This window comes from Pelobates fuscus, chromosome 4 (genome assembly GCF_036172605.1).
Source record: "Pelobates fuscus isolate aPelFus1 chromosome 4, aPelFus1.pri, whole genome shotgun sequence".
Classification (NCBI taxonomy): Eukaryota; Metazoa; Chordata; class Amphibia; order Anura; family Pelobatidae; genus Pelobates; species Pelobates fuscus.
This window is the reverse complement of record NC_086320.1, coordinates 57,328,338-57,348,636: the sequence shown is the minus strand read 5'-3', so window position 1 is coordinate 57,348,636 and position 20,299 is coordinate 57,328,338. Positions and strand designations below refer to the sequence as shown.

Below are 20,299 nucleotides of genomic sequence, written 5' to 3'. Positions count from 1 at the left end.
CAGTTTCAGAGAAACTGCTATGTTTATATTAGGGTTAATACAGCCTCTAGTGGCTGTCTCATTGACATCCGCTAGAGGCGCTTGCGTGCTTCTCACTGTGAAAATCACAGTGAGAAGACGCCAGAGTCCATAGGAAAGCATTGTGAAGGCTTTCCTATGAAACTGGCTGAATGCGCTCGCGGCTCTTGCCGCACATGCGCATTCAGCCGAGGAGGCGGAGAGGAGGAGTAGAGCTCCCCGCCCAGCGCTGGAGAAAGAGGTAAGTTTAACCCCTTCCACCCCCTAGAGCCCGGCGGGAGGGGGACGAGTATGTTTTCCTGGCACTATATTGGTCCTTTAAACCAATGGAGCAACACGAGAATAACAGGGAAAGCTGTACATAGAAATACGGATATTTTGTAGACATTTTCCTCTTTTCATCCAGTGTACCAAAAGTGTGGTGGGAAACAGCAAATTGTTTTAAGTATACATGCTGTCTTTTTGTGTTTTTTTTTTTTTTTCCTGCTTTCTAGCTGCAGCCATAAAGGGACACAAAACGTTAGCAAAACAACTTTAGCATAATTAAATAGTTTTGGTGTATAGATCATGCCCCTGCATTTTCACAGCTCAATTCTCTGCCATTTACAAGTTAAATCACTTTGTTTATGCAGCCCTAGTCAAACCTCCCTCATATGATTTACACAGCCTTCCAAAAACTTCCTGTAACTAGAGATCTAATGTTTAAACTACCTTTCTGTTTTTAAGTCAGGGAAGGTGTGGCTATGGCTAAATAAACATAAACAACTGTGATTTAAATCCTAAATGGCAGAGCAGAGGGACTGCAGGGGCATGTAATATACACCAAAACTGTTTCATTAAGCAAAAGTTGTTTTGACGCCTATAGTGTCCCTTTAAACTAACATTATTTTTGTCAAGGTTAAGCATGCTATTAAATAGTAGGCCCAAATTATATTCTCAAATTTTTTATTTATATATTATCCGAGGGACACTTTTCATTTATGCTGGGTGTCTGTTTTCATTTTTTATCAAATATCTTTGTGTGTCTAAAGGGCGATTATTGATTATTGTTTTGTGGGTTATAATAATTAAAACCTTGCCCTAAATAAGGCTATTCCATCTTATTATATTTTTATATCTTTTAAAAAAAGTTTTATTTTACTTTATTTTTTCCAGGAATTTTTCTGATATCTATGGTAGCCCAGCTATCAAAAATTGTTTACTTATAATAACTTCTGTATTTATAAAACATATGAATATCCGCAGAGTTATACGATGGGAAATGTATAAACGTTTATGATGTATTAAGTAGACAGGTGTTTTGCAGAACCTAGGTTGCTTGAATTTACATTCTAGATTATTGGTGATGCATGCATTTTAATTCCTTTTTTATGTGTTAATATTTTTATGAAATACTACAGTCAAAGTGTAATGTAGTTCTTGTATTCATCCAAATCATATCTTGTGGCCTGCCCTAAGCAAGTGTGAGAAAATAAACTCTAAAACGCACAGCAACCCTTGCATGTGTGCATCTGGAGAATTGTATACTTTTTACAGTAGAACTTTATACCGTTATTCATGAATATCAATCACGACAAACAGGTGCCGTTTGGCAACTAAATTAGTTTCCACTACAGTAATGTTTACATTTAACCCCTGAAGTTTAGCAGGGCCAAATCTTGGCTTATTTGACTTTCTTTTATCTTTTTGTCAATCTCAATTAATAAATTGTTTTATGGAAAACATTTGCTGCACATATGACACGACTTCTATTAAAAGGAGGGCTACACATATAATTTTTCCTGTCTTTTAAAGTAAACAAAAAATAGAACAGAAGTTCCCGTTTCTTTATTTCCCAAGAGAATTTTTAAAATCCACAATAAAAAAAATATTTGATTTTGGATTTTCATATGCATTTATAGTTTTTAATTAACTGCCTGCCATTTATTGCTCATTTGGGGTATTCTGGTAATTTTATTTGAGTCATTTTAGACCCGAATATTACAATACAGTTCGCACCTCGAATTACCTTTTTCTCATTACATATTACGTACTTTCAATCTGTAGGTAGAGGTTTTGTGACTCTATATTTTCCTTTTGTACCTCTTTATTGTTTGTTCCTCATTTAGACTCAAGGTAATACCTTTTTCCTGCTTTGGTTTCAATCTTGTCCATGAGCTTAGGATCGGAGTATTTAAGAGTGTTTCACAGAGTTCTGCAGCTATAATATGAACTGTAATTTGTCTTTTAAATGGCAATCTGTCTGTCCTTGAATCCATCTCACTACTGCCCATATTGGGGCCCAGCAGCTGCATCTTGGCAGTTGCCAGTTTGCAGCCCTCTTGTTGTATGCCCACGGATATTTAGCACACACGTGTAGGCATCTAGTTAACCCCGAAGTGTGAGTCTGTGATGATCATCTATTAGTTGTTCTGCAGTCCAGTTGCTCATTAGCGACTATGCATTATTTCGATATCCTCTGTGGATCAGGTCATTATTACGTCACTCTTTGTCAAATTGTATCTGTTTTTCTCTAATATTTTTGTCCACACATCTTGCCTTCTGTATCACAAAAATAATATGTAATAGTTTTCTAACACAGGGCATCTGCTAAAACAAAATAAAATATTTGGTGTGTGGTTTTGTATAGGGTTTACAGATGTCGGGGTCCCAGTGGAGAAACGTCAGTCCATTTCACAAATTTCATGCCAAGAAAATATATGTCAGGGAAATTCCACTACAACAATTACTTGAAGTAAAATAACAGGACTCCGGAGTATGGTTCACTGCCGTCCTTAATGCAATCTCTTATTAATCGTGTGAGAAATCGTACAGCTTATTGAATAAACACAAGTGTTAAGGTTCTAAGTATTCAATTATCCAAGAACCTAGTCATACTCTCCCTTTATGTTCAAGCAATCATTCTATATACATTTGTTTTGCTGCATTCCATGCTGTAAAATATACTTTACAAAAATATTTTTTTTTGTTCCACTCTCCCGCTTACGGTTTCTAAGTTTCTAAGTTCTAAGCAAAAGCACAGTGCTAGCATGTGACTAAAGGGAGTATTTCAAGTGCTATAACCACTATGGCTTATTGTTGTGGTTATGGTGTTAGGGTACAGTTCATGAATTTTTTTTCCATTTTCAGATAATTTGAGAGGGATGACGTATTCAAGGATCTCTTGGCACCCAATGCCTACCATAACATGGCATTTTCACTTCCATATTATCTGTACAAATCTTCTAGATATGCCGTCCTCATAACTTAGATGGGTATTGAGGGAGTGAAATATCTCCTTTTAGTAACAGCAGGTAGAGGCTTTGATTGACTGGAGAGGGCTAGATTGGTAAAATCACTCATAAAGTTTAAAAAAACAAACCCAAAGCTGAATGGGCTACCCCTACGTCGTCCTTGCTCCTGGTTACTGGTCACAGTATGTAGTGTCCCTTTATTGGTCATAGTATAACATACATTTTCTGACATTTCTTGTTTCTGTTATTCTCATTTGATTTCATTTGTTTTTTTCTAGGACTAATCGAACGAACGTTCCGTTAGTAGAATACATCTTTGAGCTTCCAAGTCTAAGCATTCAGGCAACAAGAGCGCAAACTCTTCTGCTGCAAGTGATTTCCCATAGCTGGCTTTACAGCTCAAAGAATCATGGTTCTTTAGGTCTGAGCGAAACACTTCTGAATGAAGTCTTCCTTACAGCAGGTAAAAATTTGTCTTTTTAAAATGTATTTAACGGCTTAATTCTTCTACTCCTGCGAATTAATATTCAATCTAATGCTTTATCCCGTGACACAAGAAAAATACTACACGCTATAAATGCTGCATTCATTGATATAATCAAAGCTTGTTTTCTTTTATTTATATTTACCGTATTAGTGTGGGCTTCAGTGGAGGCTGATGCAGACACCCACAACCTAAGCCCTGTGCTCGAACTCCCACTACTCCTGGGCAATTTCCTGACCTCGGAAATGCAGCGAACAATTTTAGCTTTTGCTGGGTCTTATTGAGCACTGAGCCTCAAATGAAGGATGGGTGGCGATCCTGCCACTTAACCATTGGCTGAGAGTGCACTCAACCAATAATTGTGCACAGATATATGCACAACATTGACATGATGCAGCCTGTGATTCCACATCCGGCAGGAATTCAACTTCATGTTTTAATTTAAGCCTGGGCCAGGCTAATAAATTCATTGCAACTCCAATTGGAATCATTTTTCATTTTCTTGTCTTAGTATTACTTTTTGTAAAATGTTCTTAAATCTGTTTAAGGATATTGGATGAGTTAATTGTATAGAATTCAATAAAGCTAAATACGTAATTTCTCACCTTTTGAAGCACCCCAAACACCATAACCACTTTAGCTCTCTGTATCGTGCCTGGAGTGCAAACATATGTAAAAAACAAAACAAAACCCAAAACACTGTGTAAATACAGTGCTGATGAGAATACATTTTTAATGCAGATTGTGTACGAAATTTTGTATCTGTGAGCTAGAGTGGTAGTTCATGGAGTGTTCATTTCTCTGATAAACTGGTCAATAAATGCATATTTTTAGCAATCGATTAATTTCTTTTTTTTTTTGTTCTTAGCTTTAGTTAACCCCTTAAGGACCAAACTTCTGGAATAAAATGGAATCATGACGTGTCACACACGTCATGTGTCCTTAAGGGGTTAAAGGACCACATATGTTACCCATTCCACTTCATCTCAATGGAGTGGTCCTTAGGTTTACCATTTCAGTGTAAAATATTGCAGGGTTAAAGGCACACTAAAAGCACCAAAACAACTTTAGCTTAATAAAGTGGTTTTGGTGTATAGTACACGCATCTGCTATCTTAACTGCTCAGTTCTCTGATATTTTTTTTTAAAACTTTTTTTGGATTGTTTATCCTAGTCACACCTCCTTACACATTTTCTGTAAAGGTATATCTAAAGTTTAAACGTCTTTATATTGCACAGTTTAATTTATAATTCCTTATCTCCTGTTCTGTTAATAGCCTGGTAGAGCCTACAGCAGTCTACTTGTGTGATTAAAGTTTAATTGACAGTGTGAGATTAAAAAAAAAACAAAAACAAAACATCTAAAGTAACCACACTGCACTGATTAAAACAAATGTTCATGTTGTCTGTGTAAGTCACAGGCAGGGTAAGTTTGGCTAGAGCATCATATACAGAAACAAGAGTGATTTAACTCCTACATGGCAGAGAAATAAGCAGTGAGACTGCATGGACATGATCTATCCACCAAAACTACTTTATTAAGCTAAACGTGTTAGGGTGCTTAGAGTATCCCTTTTAATCCATGTGCAAGTAGGGCACTGTAGTGTTAGGATTACAGGTTTGTATTCATAACGCTATAGTGTTAATCACTTGTTCTCTTTAAATACATAATGTGCTATTTGACACATCTAAGTCCATGTTTTTCAAGGACATACTAAAGTAATTCCAGTGAGTATATTGATAAAGTGGTGATTTCCTTTGTGTTTCCTCCTCACCAAGCACTTTTCTCATTGAAAATTACTGCCCGAGGGGGGGCGGGGCCTGACCGCCATGCTGACCGGTCGCAGGCTGGAGAGGCTCCTGTTAAATCGGATCAAATTGGGCTACAAACTTAGGCTATTGCGGCTTAATGTGTCACCGGAAGCCCTATCTAGTGTCCGGGCTGCGGCTGGAGCCACCGCGGGCCCCGAGATCGGGAGTGCCAGAGCCCCCAGTGGGTGAAATGGGACTTCGGGGTCTGCGGCCTATGCGGGTGGAGAGCGGGACGGACGGCCGCCGTCCTGCTTGCGAACCTGACTACCACGCAACAGCCTTGTGATGCACCTCACAGGCCTCGCCTCCCCCCCTCATGGACCGGGGGGGGTTATCTCGGTCCCCACCGGAGTGGACCCTCGCCCTACAAAGCCCAACATCGGGCCTGCCTAACGGCGTCCACCACGAGCTGGGCCTCTAAAATGGCGGCATAGCGGCCTGCACGGCAATACACAACCCTATGCGACAACAACCCACGGAGCTGCATCCTCACTTGAGAAAAGCCTACTAGTGCCATCTACCTGCATGGGAAAAGGGATCGGGTAAGAGGCGACGGACACAAGTGGCGAACGCCACCCTCGGAAGTGCAACTCACCTGATAGCCCTGTAACTGGGCCTGAAAAAAGGCCGACCGCAGCGTCCCACACGTAAATCCGAGCATCACTCTCCCACACTATGAGACCCTCACGCACGGACCTCCACACCTCTTCACCCAAAGAAGATTGCTGAACCCAGCCTCGGACTTGCCGACCACTCAGAGCCCCCTATGCAATCTCACGACATCGATGGCACAAAACACATCACTCTGGGGACTGTAACTGGCATAAGGACGGATCCAACAACGGTGGTTATACTTTTGACTTTCTTGTTTTTTTTCTCCTTACACCTTATCTTTTTTACTTCTACTCCTCCTGAATAGCTCTGGACTGCGACACCCTTTTGTATAGGGGACAGACTGCCATCTTACCACTCATGGAGAGATCCGGTACTGACTGTCACTGGCATAGCTCGCTCTGGGCTCCCATGTCCACCGCAATCACACCGGACAACCCTATGCTGCATACACCAATCCAAGAAAGCCAGACTAGCCGGGGTGGAATACTGCTGATGCCCCACCACTTGCAGGACCACATCGGTTAACAATGTGCTTGAACTTTAAACTACTCAGCATAGTATACCATCTACTAAACATATAAGCTTGATGTCATTGATCTCACTCATCTGTGTACCTAGCTAGACATATAATTTTACAAGGAGGGGGTGTAAGATTAATTAGCCCAGATTTTTATGTATGTAATGCATGTCCCTCTCTTAAGCACAGGCAAGCGTAGTTTCAGCGTGTTCATACTACTAATACTTACTTTAAGCTACTGAGTCAAACTTGTTTATACATGTTAGCTACATTGCATGCTTAAAAGCTCAAGCTACTCGAGAACCTAAATGATTGCTAACATATTACTTTAACTAAAATTGTGCCTGACAATCTTTCACCACAACCTGTAATGCAATGTTCAATTTTGTACCTTGATGTCGCTGTTGTGGCGCACCAAAGCTTGTAACTACTCTTATGCACACCAAAAATAAAGAATTAAAAAAAAAAAAGAAAATTACTGCCCGAATCAGTAATAACTACTTTGATAGCACAAAATGACCTGTGACACTGTGTCATCTTTTAGGAATCCCCAGATGTGTATTGAAAAGACTCATGTTTCACTATATTCCCCTCTTTCTTTACCCCAGCTGGCTGAGTCCCAGGTTAAAGGGATATTGTTGTAAATCTTGCTGATATGCAAGATCTGTTTTGGTACTAATACAAGTGGGAGGATGGAATTGAGAGAGCAGGCGGCCAATTGGCTGTCGCTGCACAGCTATTTCTATTCTCAGACATGGTTTATTGAGTTCTAAAACAATAAATAAAAATTATAACCGACCCTAATACATTTGTTTTGCTCTTCCCTAGTAAACCATTTCTGGAGCTATAGATAACTGACAGCCTAATGCTAGACTGATCAGGTTAATGTTCTCATGCACCAAATTATTTTTCTTTTTTTGTTCCACAGAGCAATTGACAATTTTAATGGGACATAACTAGAGTCCATTGGGTTAAGTGGTCCACTATTGAAACAAATATTTTAAGTGATTAAAGCCCCTGTGTCTGAAAGGCTTTGATTTGTTGATTAATTGAGCAAGAAATATTGTGCACAAAACAGATGTGTGAACCAAGCTGTAAAAAGTGACTGCAGCTCAGCGGACTCAATCTGACTGGCATCTTTATGATTTTGTATACATTTTAAATCTGCAAATTTGTGTGATTGTGTTCTCGGCGTTTTAATCGCTGCTACAATATAGACCTAATGATTATTTTTTGTTGATCTGTGTGTTTTATTTCCTTCCAACCGAAAACATTTAAATTCATTTGAATTTACATTTTTCTTATACGTTTTTTATTTTTTGCAGTTTAGGAAATTCCCTAAAGGGACACTCCATGCAGCCCTTTTTACTCACCTCGTTCCAGCGCCGGGAGCCTCGTGAAGCCATGCCCCCTATTTCGTCAAAATGACGAAATAGGCGGGCGCGAGCAGGAAGCAATCAGACGCTTCCATTTGGAACCTCATTGCTCCCTTGTGCGTATGCGCGGCTTCGCCGCACATGCGCACATACTTCATAGGGCGGTATTCATGCCACCCTATGAAGTCCTGAGCGCACTACCGCGCATGCGCGCGGTGTGTGCGGCCGCAAGCTAAGCCGACTGACAGCACAGCTCGCGGTCTTTGCCCGCCCCCTCTCCTCTGCTGACAGGCTGGAGAGAGAAGGCGCACACACAGTGCCTTCTCTCTCCTGCACACGTCAGACGTATTTTAATACGTCTGATGTGTACAGGGCCTTTTTAGGGCCCTGCATGATAGGAAGTCCCTCTGGTGGCCGTCTGAGTGACGGCCACTGGAGGTATTCCTATCAATCGATGTAAACACTGTATTTTCCCAGAAAATACAGTATTTACATTAGATTGCCTGCAGGGAGCTCACCTGAACAACTACATTAAGCTGTAATTGTTCAGGTGACTATAGTGTCCCTTTAAGCTTTCAGGTATATGGAATACTTTTGAGTAAAATTCTTTTTCAAAATTGAAATAAAACGGATTATTCAGTTATTTCAGCGAATGGCCACATGAATTAGAATTTTTTGGCCAAACTAGCCAAATTGTATTGCAACTTATTTTATCTGCTAGGTTTATAGGTCTGCTATTTTAGCTTTAAATTTACTATCCTCATTACTAATATACTGTTCTGATTTTATGTTTTACTTTCAGAGCCAATAATATCAATACTGTTGGCTTTGAGTATTTGAGGCAAGTGATGGGCTGAAATCTTCCTGGTTACTGCAGTGGCTAGAACAAGAAACGAGGAAGTGCTGCCTGGTGCTGAGGACCAACATATTGGTTAAAGCATTGTTAAATCATGCCCAGATGCTCTTGCACTGTTCAGAATAAAAACAACTAATGCCAGCACTAGAGTTTTACTCCCTAATTTAGATTTACCTTATCTCCAATTTCATGCTGGTCCCACTTCCTTCCCAATTACACATCCCTAGTGACTCCATGCGTAATTCTGGCATCGATAGTTACATTATTATTATTATTATTATCGCCATTTATCTAGCGCCAACAGATTCCGTAGCGCTTTACAATATTATTAGAGGGGGGATTTAACTATAAATAGGACAATTACAAGAAAACTTACAAGAACGATAGGTTGAAGAGGACCCTGCTCAAACCAGCTTACAGTCTATAGGAGGTGGGGTATAAAACACATTAGGACAGGAAATAGCAATCAAATAAGGTGGGAGTGAAGCAGAGCTGGAGGAGAGAGTAGAGTGCTGCTCTTTAGGAGAGAGCAAGAGACAGGTATGTGAGGTAGAGGTTAGTCTGGGAGGCCATACGCTTTCCTAAAGAGATGGGTTTTAAGGCACTTCTTAAACGATTGAAGACTAGGGGAGATTCTCATGGTGGTAGGCAGGCTATTCCATAGGAAGGGAGCCGCCCGTGAAAAGTCCTGCAAGCGCGAGTTGGCTGTACGGGTGCGAGCAGCTGACAGGAGAAGGTCACAGGCAGAGCGGAGAGACAGAGAATGGGCATACCTATGGATCTGTGAGGAGATATAAGAGGGGCTAAGATTATTCAGTGCTTTATAGGTATGGGTTAGCACTTTGAATTGACTTCTGTAGGATACAGGAAGCCAATGTAAGGACTGACAGAGGGGTGAGGTGTGAGAGGACCGACTAGAGAGGAAAATCAGTCTGGCGGCAGCATTCATTAAAGACTGAAGCGGGGCAATACGGCTGTTGGGAAGACCAGTTAGGAGAGAGTTACAATAGTCCATGCGAGAGATTGCTAGAGCATGGACAAGCTCTTTAGTAGCATCTTGTATAAGAAAACGGCGGATGTGGGCGATGTTTTTAAGGTGGAATTGGCATGATTTGACAACAGACCGGATGTGAGGCTCAAAGGTGAGGCCAGGATCAAAAGTAACACCAAGGCACTTGTAAGGATGGGCTGATATGGGTACCACCAATCTAAAGGGAGAGCGAGAGAGGAGGATTAATGTTAGGAGGAGGAAAGACAAGAAGTTCTGTTTTGGAAAGATTAAGTTTATGAAAGCGTGATGACATTTAATCAGAGATTGAAGAAAGGCAAGAGGTGACATGTTACAGGAAATCAGGGGAGAGGTCCGGGGAGGAGAGAAATATCTGGGTGTCATCAGCGTACAGGTGGTATTTGAATCCAAATGAGGTAATACGTTTGCAAAGAGAGGCAGTATAAAGAGAAAATAGAAGGGGACCAAGGACAGAGCCTTGGGGGACTCCATCTGAGACAGGACGAAGGGTGGAGGTATCATTAGAAAAGGAGACACTGAATGAGCGTTGGGTGAGATAGGAGAAAAACCACGAGAGGACAGTTTCACAGAGACCAAGTGATTGGAATGCTTCTCTCAATGCTCTGCTTATAGTTCCCACACCAAGCCAGTCTGTGGCGGGTTGCTCACATTCTGGCCATTTTGAAGCAGACCAATTACTTTATAAGGCCTTTCTGGATTCCACCCTTTGCCCTGTCATATTTTCGGTATACCTGAGAGTATGTTCTTACTGTTTTTGATATGTTTATTATTGACCTTGGCCTATCTGACTATTCCTGATCTCAGTTCTGTGATCCCCTGTTGTCCTTGACCACGGCTTGTTTAACATTTTCTCACGGTCTACTTGCAGATATTTTGTTTGTCTCTGGCGCTAGCCCAGCCACTCTAAGATCCATTATGTGCTTCTGTCCTGTCTCCTAGGTTTGCTTGTTAGGGTTCAGCTCGTCTTTACACTTACAAGGTGGTGTTGGCATTCCCAGCTCTGTCCATGTCTAGTGGTGCTGAAACCATATGCATATGGACATTGTGGGTATTGTAAAAAAAAAAAAAAGCCATTGGATCTCCCACCTGTGAAATGAAAGACTTGTGAAGTTAGGCAGCTGCATTACGTAAACATACATTCACGTAATCATTATTTGTATACCTCATCAAGTGTCTTATTTATCAAAAGGAATGCAAATTACTGGAGAATCTGCTTATTTTTTTCCCTTGCCTGGTATAAACCATGACTGTACTGGGGGAAAAAAAATTGTATAAACATGCTTTGATCGTGGTGGAAATGTGTAAAGTATGTTAAAAGCTCCATGGAATTTATGACAAACTAAGTTTCTTGTTATTGTTGCAGCTTTAGGTTCAGAGCCAAGCATTAGGTGCCAAAAATGCAATCAATCCTCCCTACCTTCACATCACCACCTCTAAATACAGCAACTGTTTTTATTTTAAATAAGGTATGGTTTTATATAAACAGCAGGAGGTGATGAATATGCCCCCTACCATAGCTTTACACAGATCACATGCAAGGTTTGTCCAGGGGTGACTCTTATAAGATAAATATACACTGTACAGGTTAGTGTTCATTTTAATGCTACCATCTAGATCAGGGATAGGCAACCTTCGGCATTCCAGATGTTGTGCACTACATCGACCATAATGCTCTTACACGCATAATGCTGGCAAAGCATCGTGAGAGGTGTAGTCCAAAACATCTGGAGTGCTGAAGGTTGCCTATGCCTGATCTAGGTTACATTTTCCATAGCCAGTGCTCCCTTTCCCTAAAGACGAGATGCCTTCTTCCAAATGATATATCCCATGTTCCATCGTTGCCCATGCCTGTCATTCTGTTCTATGTATTTGTTTATATATTGAAGATACTATATGTGAATTCAGAGTGCTTACTGTTAACCCATAATACAATGTGTAATCAAAGCTGCTACAACACTAGTGTGGGTCCTTCCTATACAGCACACAAAATGTACAGATAATAAAAATAATACACTGAGTGACAAAGTGATAAAAGGAACGCCAGTATACATATATAATTGCTCATCAGGTGCTGATAAAATGGAAAAGATATAGGAAATGCCCCAAAAAATGGAAACCTTCTCAACAAGAGAGAAGATTAAGATAGCAATAAATAAATGAATAGGGGTAGAGAATAAAATGAAAAGATGTTCATGTCAGAGACAAGTTGAGGTGAGCAGGTGAGAAGAAAGGAAGAGAAAGAGAGGTCGAGAGCCATTAATAATTTACATTAATGAAAACAAGAAAATGGTGTATATCAATTGTGGATGTAAATCTTCGTCACAGCAAGATATAAGGGAAGCAAGTATAAAAGAGGGTGCACTGTTTAACAGGTTTAATGTTCTAAGCCTTGTTTATTCATGAAGGAAGTAGTTTTACTGCAGATATGTATCTTAAGACAGTAGGAGCAATGTCTATTTTTAAATGCATGGTTGAGTAACCGTCTGTGGAAGAAGAATTAGGAGGTAGGTCTCCATGGAGAAGGATATTAGGCAATGGTTGGGGAAGGGTTCAGGGATCCAATATCTTATGGAATTGGGTCAAATTGTTGTGTGCTGTCACATTTATTTCAAATAAAGAAACAAGGGTATACAGTGTAGTATGGATTTTGTACTGAGGTTAGTAGATTTGCTAGCTTGCCGACGTGTGTAGAATTCACAAATCATAAAAAGACAATCATACTTTTGAGTTTTCAATGAAGATAAAGAAAAAAAAAAAAACTCACGTGTATATATATACTGTTAGAGTCATCACAGTTATTATTTAGGAGCCAATTTTTGGTTTTAATAAAGCAAAAAGCCGCTTTAGACATCTTCTTCGTGCTGAATCTTATAGCGGATGCCACGATGTTGTGGGTTTTGCCATTAACCCCGATGTTGTTCTTTTGCAGATCCTGGCAGCATTTTTAAATAGAACTGTTTTTAAGGTTTGTTGAAAGCAAACATTGTTTTGTACATTCCTTAATGTCATTTTAGAACACGTTGAGTCTGTTTGTGGTTACCTGGTCCTGAACCAGTTAATATTTTAAAGTATTCAGAAGGATTCATGAAAGCAGGTGTACTCTCTTGAGATTTGTGGGGCTGGTCAACGAATAGAAATATAAAGCTTTACATATCTGGAGATTTCACACCAAAACCCGCTTATAGTTTCTTGCCCCTAATGGGTAGTACATTACTTCGCTGACAACAGAGAACTATTAATCTGGTGCTTTTGGTAACAAAAAACAACTTGCAGGCCTTGAATATCTTGCACAACACCATTGTCTCGGGACTGGAATCCCTTCTGCAAATGATGTCTAAAAGTTAAAATGAAATCTACTTTCCAGAGAGCAACTGTAAAACTATTTTATGTAAGATTTCATTTGGGATACCTTAATGGCTGAATAATAAATTTTACCTCATAAAAATGAAATTCAATAATACAGTAGCTTTTCTCAGCGCAGTAGCATCTGGTTGATCCTCTTGGGAGCCAATATTTTCCAACTCATTAGGATCATGTCGTTTAGTATGTCATCAACGTTGGGTTAGCCAAGCTACCTTTACTTACATAACCACCAAACTATTAAATAGGTCTCTTGTGGAGTGAAGTCAAATATTCCTCTTATTTTGCTTTTACTTTGGAAGAAAAGAAGAAAATGTATGTAGTGTAAGATTTAAACATCTGGTCCAAACCACATCAGGGCAGGACTAAGGGAAGTAACAAGAATCTCTATTCCTCCCAGGTGTGCTTATAAAACAGCCCAAAGTCGCTGCATAGTTCTTTAACCACTTAAGAAAAGAAAGGGGGGGGAAAAAAAGGTCTGGAAGGTAGAAATGAGCGTTTGGAATAGCTATTTACTGGTAACATGCCCCGTTCTCGGGGGTGATAAACAAAAAGGATCATTGAGAAGATATGACATCAAAGTTTTCTTTGCTCCGTAATGTGCCAGCTGTACAACCTTGTTTTAGCTAGCGTATTGCCAAGGCTGGCGTGCATATTTGACTTTTAAAAAATAAAAACAGTAATACTGGACTTTCTCAGGATAATTTGTTTGGGGGCTTGGAAAAATAGCTGAAGAAAACATGATCGTTCTGTAGGGGACTTTATTTTGTATTTTTCATTTTGTGAGGGTTGGGGGAGAGTGTTTTATTTTTTGTTATTTGTTCATTTAAACTGTGGTTCTTTTTTAATTTAATTTAATTTTTAAAATAGACTATTAGTGGTCAATATGAGACCTTTACCCTTGCCAAGACCATTTTAACATCTGTTACATTGTATGAATGTTGTATTAAGTTCTCTTCATCTGACTCATGCCCCGGGTGTTTTATAATCTTTGCTTTAAAAAAACAAACAAAAAAAACAATAAAATATAGATAAATATTTTTGTATAATTGAATATTCTAAATTTGTTTTTTTTTTGGTTTTCCTTTTTTGTGATGAGGTAACAATCACCAAAACCTCGGTGGAATGGCATGGATTTCACATCTGAAGATGAGCAGGAGAATTGCCACGTGTATGCAATAAGACTGACGTATAAAATGCATCACGTTTTCTCATATAACCAGTATTGTTGCTAGTTTCCCATAATGACCAGAGCTTTAGCTGAAACCAAATCAGACTCCATTTAACGACTTTTTAGAATCTGCACCAATCGGCCACTTCTTAAATCTGAAAGTTCTTGTCCATCCCCAGATTTTTTATTTTTGTTGTGGAGTGACACAATAAAAGCTGGCCGAAGCCATAGCAATCCACACAGTATTTTTAAATAATAAACAGAAAGACTGCCATAAGCCAAATAGACAAATTGTGACTCTATTTTTTTTTTTTATTATTCAATTCTCATCACACATTATACACATATAGTACAAGAACAGGCACATCTCAATTCCAATTATTATTCCTCCACATATAAAACTGTTTTGAGTGCCTCACCAACTGTCCATTACTTACCTTTAAACTTGTAATCACTGGTCAGAATCCATCATTATCTTATGCACAGGTATTTTTGTTCATCTCGTCTCTCCCCTTTATTTCTTGTGCTCTTTGTTTTTTTGTCTCGCATTTTTGTCTCCCATCCAATTCTTTCTCTCCAGTCCATTTTAGTTTGTCTCTCCATAACTACATTTCTCCCCATGCATCTCATATCTCCCTGTTATCCCATTCTATCTTGCCTTCCATCTCATTCTTGCCTTTATTTAATTCCCCCCACCATTCATCTAAAATCTCCCTTCTTTATTAACCTGCTTCCTCTCCTATTCTTTCCGTTTTTTTCTTCTCTACACATAATTTTCATCTCTTCCCTAGTCATTCATACAAACACGTGTGTAAATATATGTATGCGTCAGGGGTTAATGGAGTGTCCCTGTTTTGTTATGTTATAAAATTGCTGATTTGAAAAGAAATGTTCACTTTTATAAAGTGACAAGTTTGCACCCTCAGACAGACAGTTTGGGAGTTGTGTTCTAGCACAAATCAAAGGCTATGCTTTTTTTTTTTATGAATAGAAATTGCTTCACAGAATAACAGCATGAAGCAGAGTTGTGACGTGGGACCCTCTTGCCTCTGTATTAATGTGATGTAAACGCTATATGTATGGCAGTGTGGGGGCCCAATCATGTTAAAAACACTTCAGCCTAAAAGTAAAGATTTGTATTTGCAATCTCTAGTGCAGTGGTTCCCAAACCAGTCCTCATGGCCCACCAACAGTCCAGGATTTATGTATTTCCCTGTTTTATTCCAATGGGGATACTAACAAAACCTGGACTGTTGGTGGGTCTTGAGGACTGGTTTGGGAAACGCTGCTCTAGTGTTTCCGTAAGATCACTGAGCATCATGGTAAACATTCACAGATATCTGCTGGGTGAAAAGTCGGTATCCATTGCTGGTGTGAGAGAGTTCTTTTTCATAGTATGTTTTCCATTTAACATATTTTTTTTTCTTCTCAAGGATACCCAATCTGTGGTTACGCTTGGTGATGTGACATTAAAATAGTAAGAACGCTAACCTCAGATGGCTTCAGACATTGGTTTTAAAGGGTCTGTTTGTTGTTGAGAAGGTAATGCAGTGCACTGCGTACAATATCTAGTGAGCAATGGAAAGCAGAACTGCATGAGCAAAATCAGAGGACACGTGTCGTGTTACCAACACTCTAATCTACGTACAAAACAAATAGCATAGTAAGCAAATGTCTTGTTTTATGTTGAGGGCATTCTTGACATTAAAGGCCTTGCTTGGTAAAAACAATTGTATCTAATCCTCCCAATAAATTAGCACACTACAGAGGCACTGCAGAGTGTGTGTTTCTGCGAAGGCTTAATTAAATAAATGTGGTCCATAAAACACAGTGCATAAAAGACACACTAAATAAATCTCTCTTGCCGGGAGCAATCTCAAGGAGAAAGGGACCGAATGAAAAATAAAGATATATACTGCTCGATTCTATATAAATAGAAAACAAGAGACCTGAATTCCCTTAGTTCCATCTAATGTAATGTGGGCCTGCTTAAACATTTGTCTCTTTTCGGCCTCTCCCATGAGGAGAGAGGAAGAAAAGCCTATTTTCTATGTTGATAAAATGAGTGCCATTAAGCTGAATAACATTTTGGCATGGCCTGTTTCCTTGCTTGTAAAATACTTTGGTATCATTACTTTCGTCATTACGTAGGTAACATAAATAACATAAGATCTATAATGGGGTTGGTGACACCCAGCTCAGTAGCTGTTCTGGAGCCAGCTGATTTGTGAGAGCATTATGGGGGATGTAGTCTACAATAACTGGAGTGCCAAAGGTTGTCTATCCCTGATCTAGTAGTTCCACAACAACTGTTAACTATCCATCTCAGATCTAGAATTATTCTAGCACAAGACTTGTCAAGTTCCAGGATCCATACCTATATTTGTTTCTCTCCCCCCCCCCCCCCCTCAGCTCCTGAAAAAATATCTAGTTGTCCCCTATGCCTGGCTCCCACTTTATGTCGACACCTGTAGCTGGATAAAAGTAGAATGGAGACCTGCTTGCTTTTTGTTTAAACCCAATTCTGTAAGCCTGACACTTTGTTCCTTTCTGTCAATTTAGCAAACAATTCCTACTTACAGCATTGTTTGACATAATAGCTATCTTTTAATTTAGTTATACAGTTTCTTGAACTACATATGTATATATTACAAATTAGTTTTTGGCTTCTGGAATCTTGTCGGAGCGTCATGGTTTGTAGAAATCGGCCACATTCTCAATAGTGGTTTCCTTGTTAATACAACTTTTCATTATCAGGAGAAGCCTTCTCTGATGTGGATTCTCTCTGGTGCAGAACCAAGCACTTTACGGCCCATCAGCTTTTCACTAGTAATTTAAGGTTTGTGTGGGGAGAGCGGGTATATTAAATCAGCTTAACTGACAGCATTGTGATTTGTGGGTATTTGTACAAGTGGTAAAAAAAAAAAAAAAAAATACATTAAATCAAATAGATGGAATTTTGTTCCGATATGACATTGTACCTTCCCCTGTTTATTCGAGAAGGAATGAGTTGCTATAGGGTAAGATTCTGCTTACCAATTTACAGTTTGTGTATATTGAAAATCTTACAAAAATATGCACCCCAGAAAAGGCTTTTCCTTTTTTCATTTGTTAGTTTGTGGACATGGATTAAAAAAACCCTTTCTACCACTGACTTTCATCTGTCTTTGTCAAGTCTGAAAATCCTGTTGGCTTGTGTGTAAATAATGGTTTTGGCATTTTATTTTCTTCTATATAATCCTCAATATCTGGCAACATAAATAGCAAATCTCTGTAATGTAGAACGTTATTCCAGGGTTTTGACAAATCAAAAAGATGTTTTGCGTGGAGAATTTCTCTGTTGGTTTGAAGTAAAGCAAAATAATAATTAAGTTTCCTTCCACATATACCTTTTTCTTCTATGATATTTCGGTTTAGGGAGGTACATTCAACATGTATGTGACAATGCAAGTAAGGTAAGGCAGGTAAGACCTAGGTAATACAAGGAAGACAGAACAGGTAAGAAAAAAAAATAAAGATAATGTAATTGGGATGGCGGTGGGGGGCTGAAGGCATTATCAATTACTTTATCACTTAAAACTCACAAGATGGTCAGGAAACTGACTGCCTTATTAAGAATGAACTGGAATAAATTCCCGTTGTGGGGTTGAATGTGGGAAACAGTATGTTTGATGATGGGTGGTTACATTAATTTATTCCAAAATAAAATTGCCAGCGTTTGGCTTTGTTCTGTGATGAATTACATACAACCGTGTGTGTGTGGGGTAATAGCCTCATTCAAAATGGTATTTAACGTTTGATCACTAACAAAAGAAAAAAAAAAATTTTTTTTTTCTATTCTTTGAATTTGGTCAGACTACCACCACATCTGGCTGTATTTACTATATTTTATAAAGTCCGTGTTCCATATTGAAGTGGTGGAGTGAATAAATGCAAAGTTTGGTCACTATAATGTATCATCTCACCGTGGGAATGTAGCAGTGTTCCCTACAAGGATAGAGGATGTGCTAGTCTTTATGATTTTTGAAAAACCTTTTGCATCGTTCGTGTTCCTGAATTTCACCTAAATTTCTACTAAGACACAGAATCGGGTTTCTAAAAAATACTGTTTGGGTCTTATCTGAATAAATAAGCAATAGTGCTTTTAAAAGTGGAAGGTTGTGTACACGTGGCCTTAGTCTTGGCTGGAAAGTGAGAAGAGTTTTAGAAAGAAGAATTTTGACGAATGTTACCCCAACGCGCAGGCCATGGGCCCTTCTTTATATATTCAAGAATAAGTATGTGTTACCTGTCTTTAGTGGTGGCCAGGATCCACATATTTTCACATCTAAAGCCGTGCATTGCCAGAAGTTAGTGTGTGATGTCGCTGGACTGATACAGGTCTTTGCTAAAATAATGCAAACGAAGAAGTAATTTGAGAATGCCTGCTTTGGGGAATTTTATAAAGCTTGTATCCCTTTTCAAAAGAGCCATGAAACTCTGTGAATTTCCACATTATGTCATCCAATTATTACTTGTCAAACGACTCCAAAGTAATTTGAAACAAACAAAGGGCAGCACCCATGAACCCTTTGTACCATAACCACTACAGTTAGTGAATATGTTAAACTGGCCCTTTAATCTTGCAGAAGTAAAATAAAATGAATGACTGCAGGCTTTCTGGCAGTTAATGGTGGCTGTTCATTCTATTGCATGATCATAATTCACAGTAGATTCTATTGACATCTGTAAAACGTTGCACGTCGGTCAAGATTTAGCCATAAGGACCTGAACGGGAGATCAGAGTTGCTCAAATTAGTCTGAAAACACTTAATACCTTTGTTGTTTTATAACAAAGCCATAAAACTTTAAATCTATTTGACTGCAGTGCAACTTCCCTTCCACCTCTATTCTGGCGCTATATGGATATGTTTAATTGGGGAACATGAATTCATGGCACGTGACCTGTTATGGCTGTAAATTAACATCTGTTTTGTGGAGCTTTTATTTTGCTTTATGTAAAATTACTGGGACAAATTAGCTTTTTAAAATTCATATAATTTTAATAAGACTCAGGGCTAGCCACTAGTTTGTACCATTTAAAAAAAATAAATAAAATAAAAATTCTGTCTTCAACGTATGTATCGAATCACCAGTTACAGATGTATGCTCAGCAGTTATGAATTTCATATACATTTTTTTTTAAATGTATTTTTTATTTTTTCTTCATGGTAACAATAATAAGAATCTCCATCCAGAACTGGGTTTGCAAACAGTGAATGCGGGATTCAGTCACTATGCCTCATTATAAAAGATATATGAGTTTGGCTCTCTTTACTTACAAATCTTTCCAGACTTGAAATGCCTTACTGATTAATTTTTAATACAGCTGTTGAGTTGCTGTAGAAGGAGCAATGGAAGAGGCTTTTTTTTTTGTTTTTTGTTTTTTTTTTGGGGGGGGGGAAGAGGGTGGATTTAACCCATATATCTCCAGATGAAGTAGCACCTCCTTTTTAAGACAGTGTTGTTTATATATCGAATTAATGAGGTAACTGTGAATTGCAACCTGTTAATCACTAAAAAGGACTTGAGTGACATCATGAACTAAAACAGGGAAGTTTGAATGTTGGATTAGGTCACCTGACCCATGAGATTTGATTACTGCTATTTATATTCACACGTGCATATATTTTTTATAATTCCAGAGTTTTTCTGTTGACAGGCGCCCTTTCATGTCCAATTCTGTCACTTTTGGCAGGTGCTTGAGTGTACAAAAAAATAAGAACTCATGGCGCACAACAAGCACGTTGATGTCCCTTTTGCTGTTGTATTACAGCCCATGTCCTTCA

At 38.9% G+C, this 20,299-nt stretch overlaps 1 protein-coding gene across 3 annotated transcripts in view; it reads left to right on the top strand.

Annotated features, from left to right (window-relative positions):
* The window catches only part of VPS13B (vacuolar protein sorting 13 homolog B), an 843,188-nt gene that overhangs the window by 207,311 nt on the left and 615,578 nt on the right, over positions 1-20,299 (top strand). For 2 of the 3 annotated variants that reach the window (XM_063451210.1, XM_063451211.1), the window contains exon 17: positions 3,530-3,714. In XM_063451210.1, the coding sequence (XP_063307280.1) occupies positions 3,530-3,714 (185 nt within the window). Of the gene's footprint in view, positions 1-3,529; positions 3,715-3,888; positions 4,047-20,299 lie in introns of those variants that run through there. The other variant, XM_063451212.1, reaches the window with a different exon arrangement.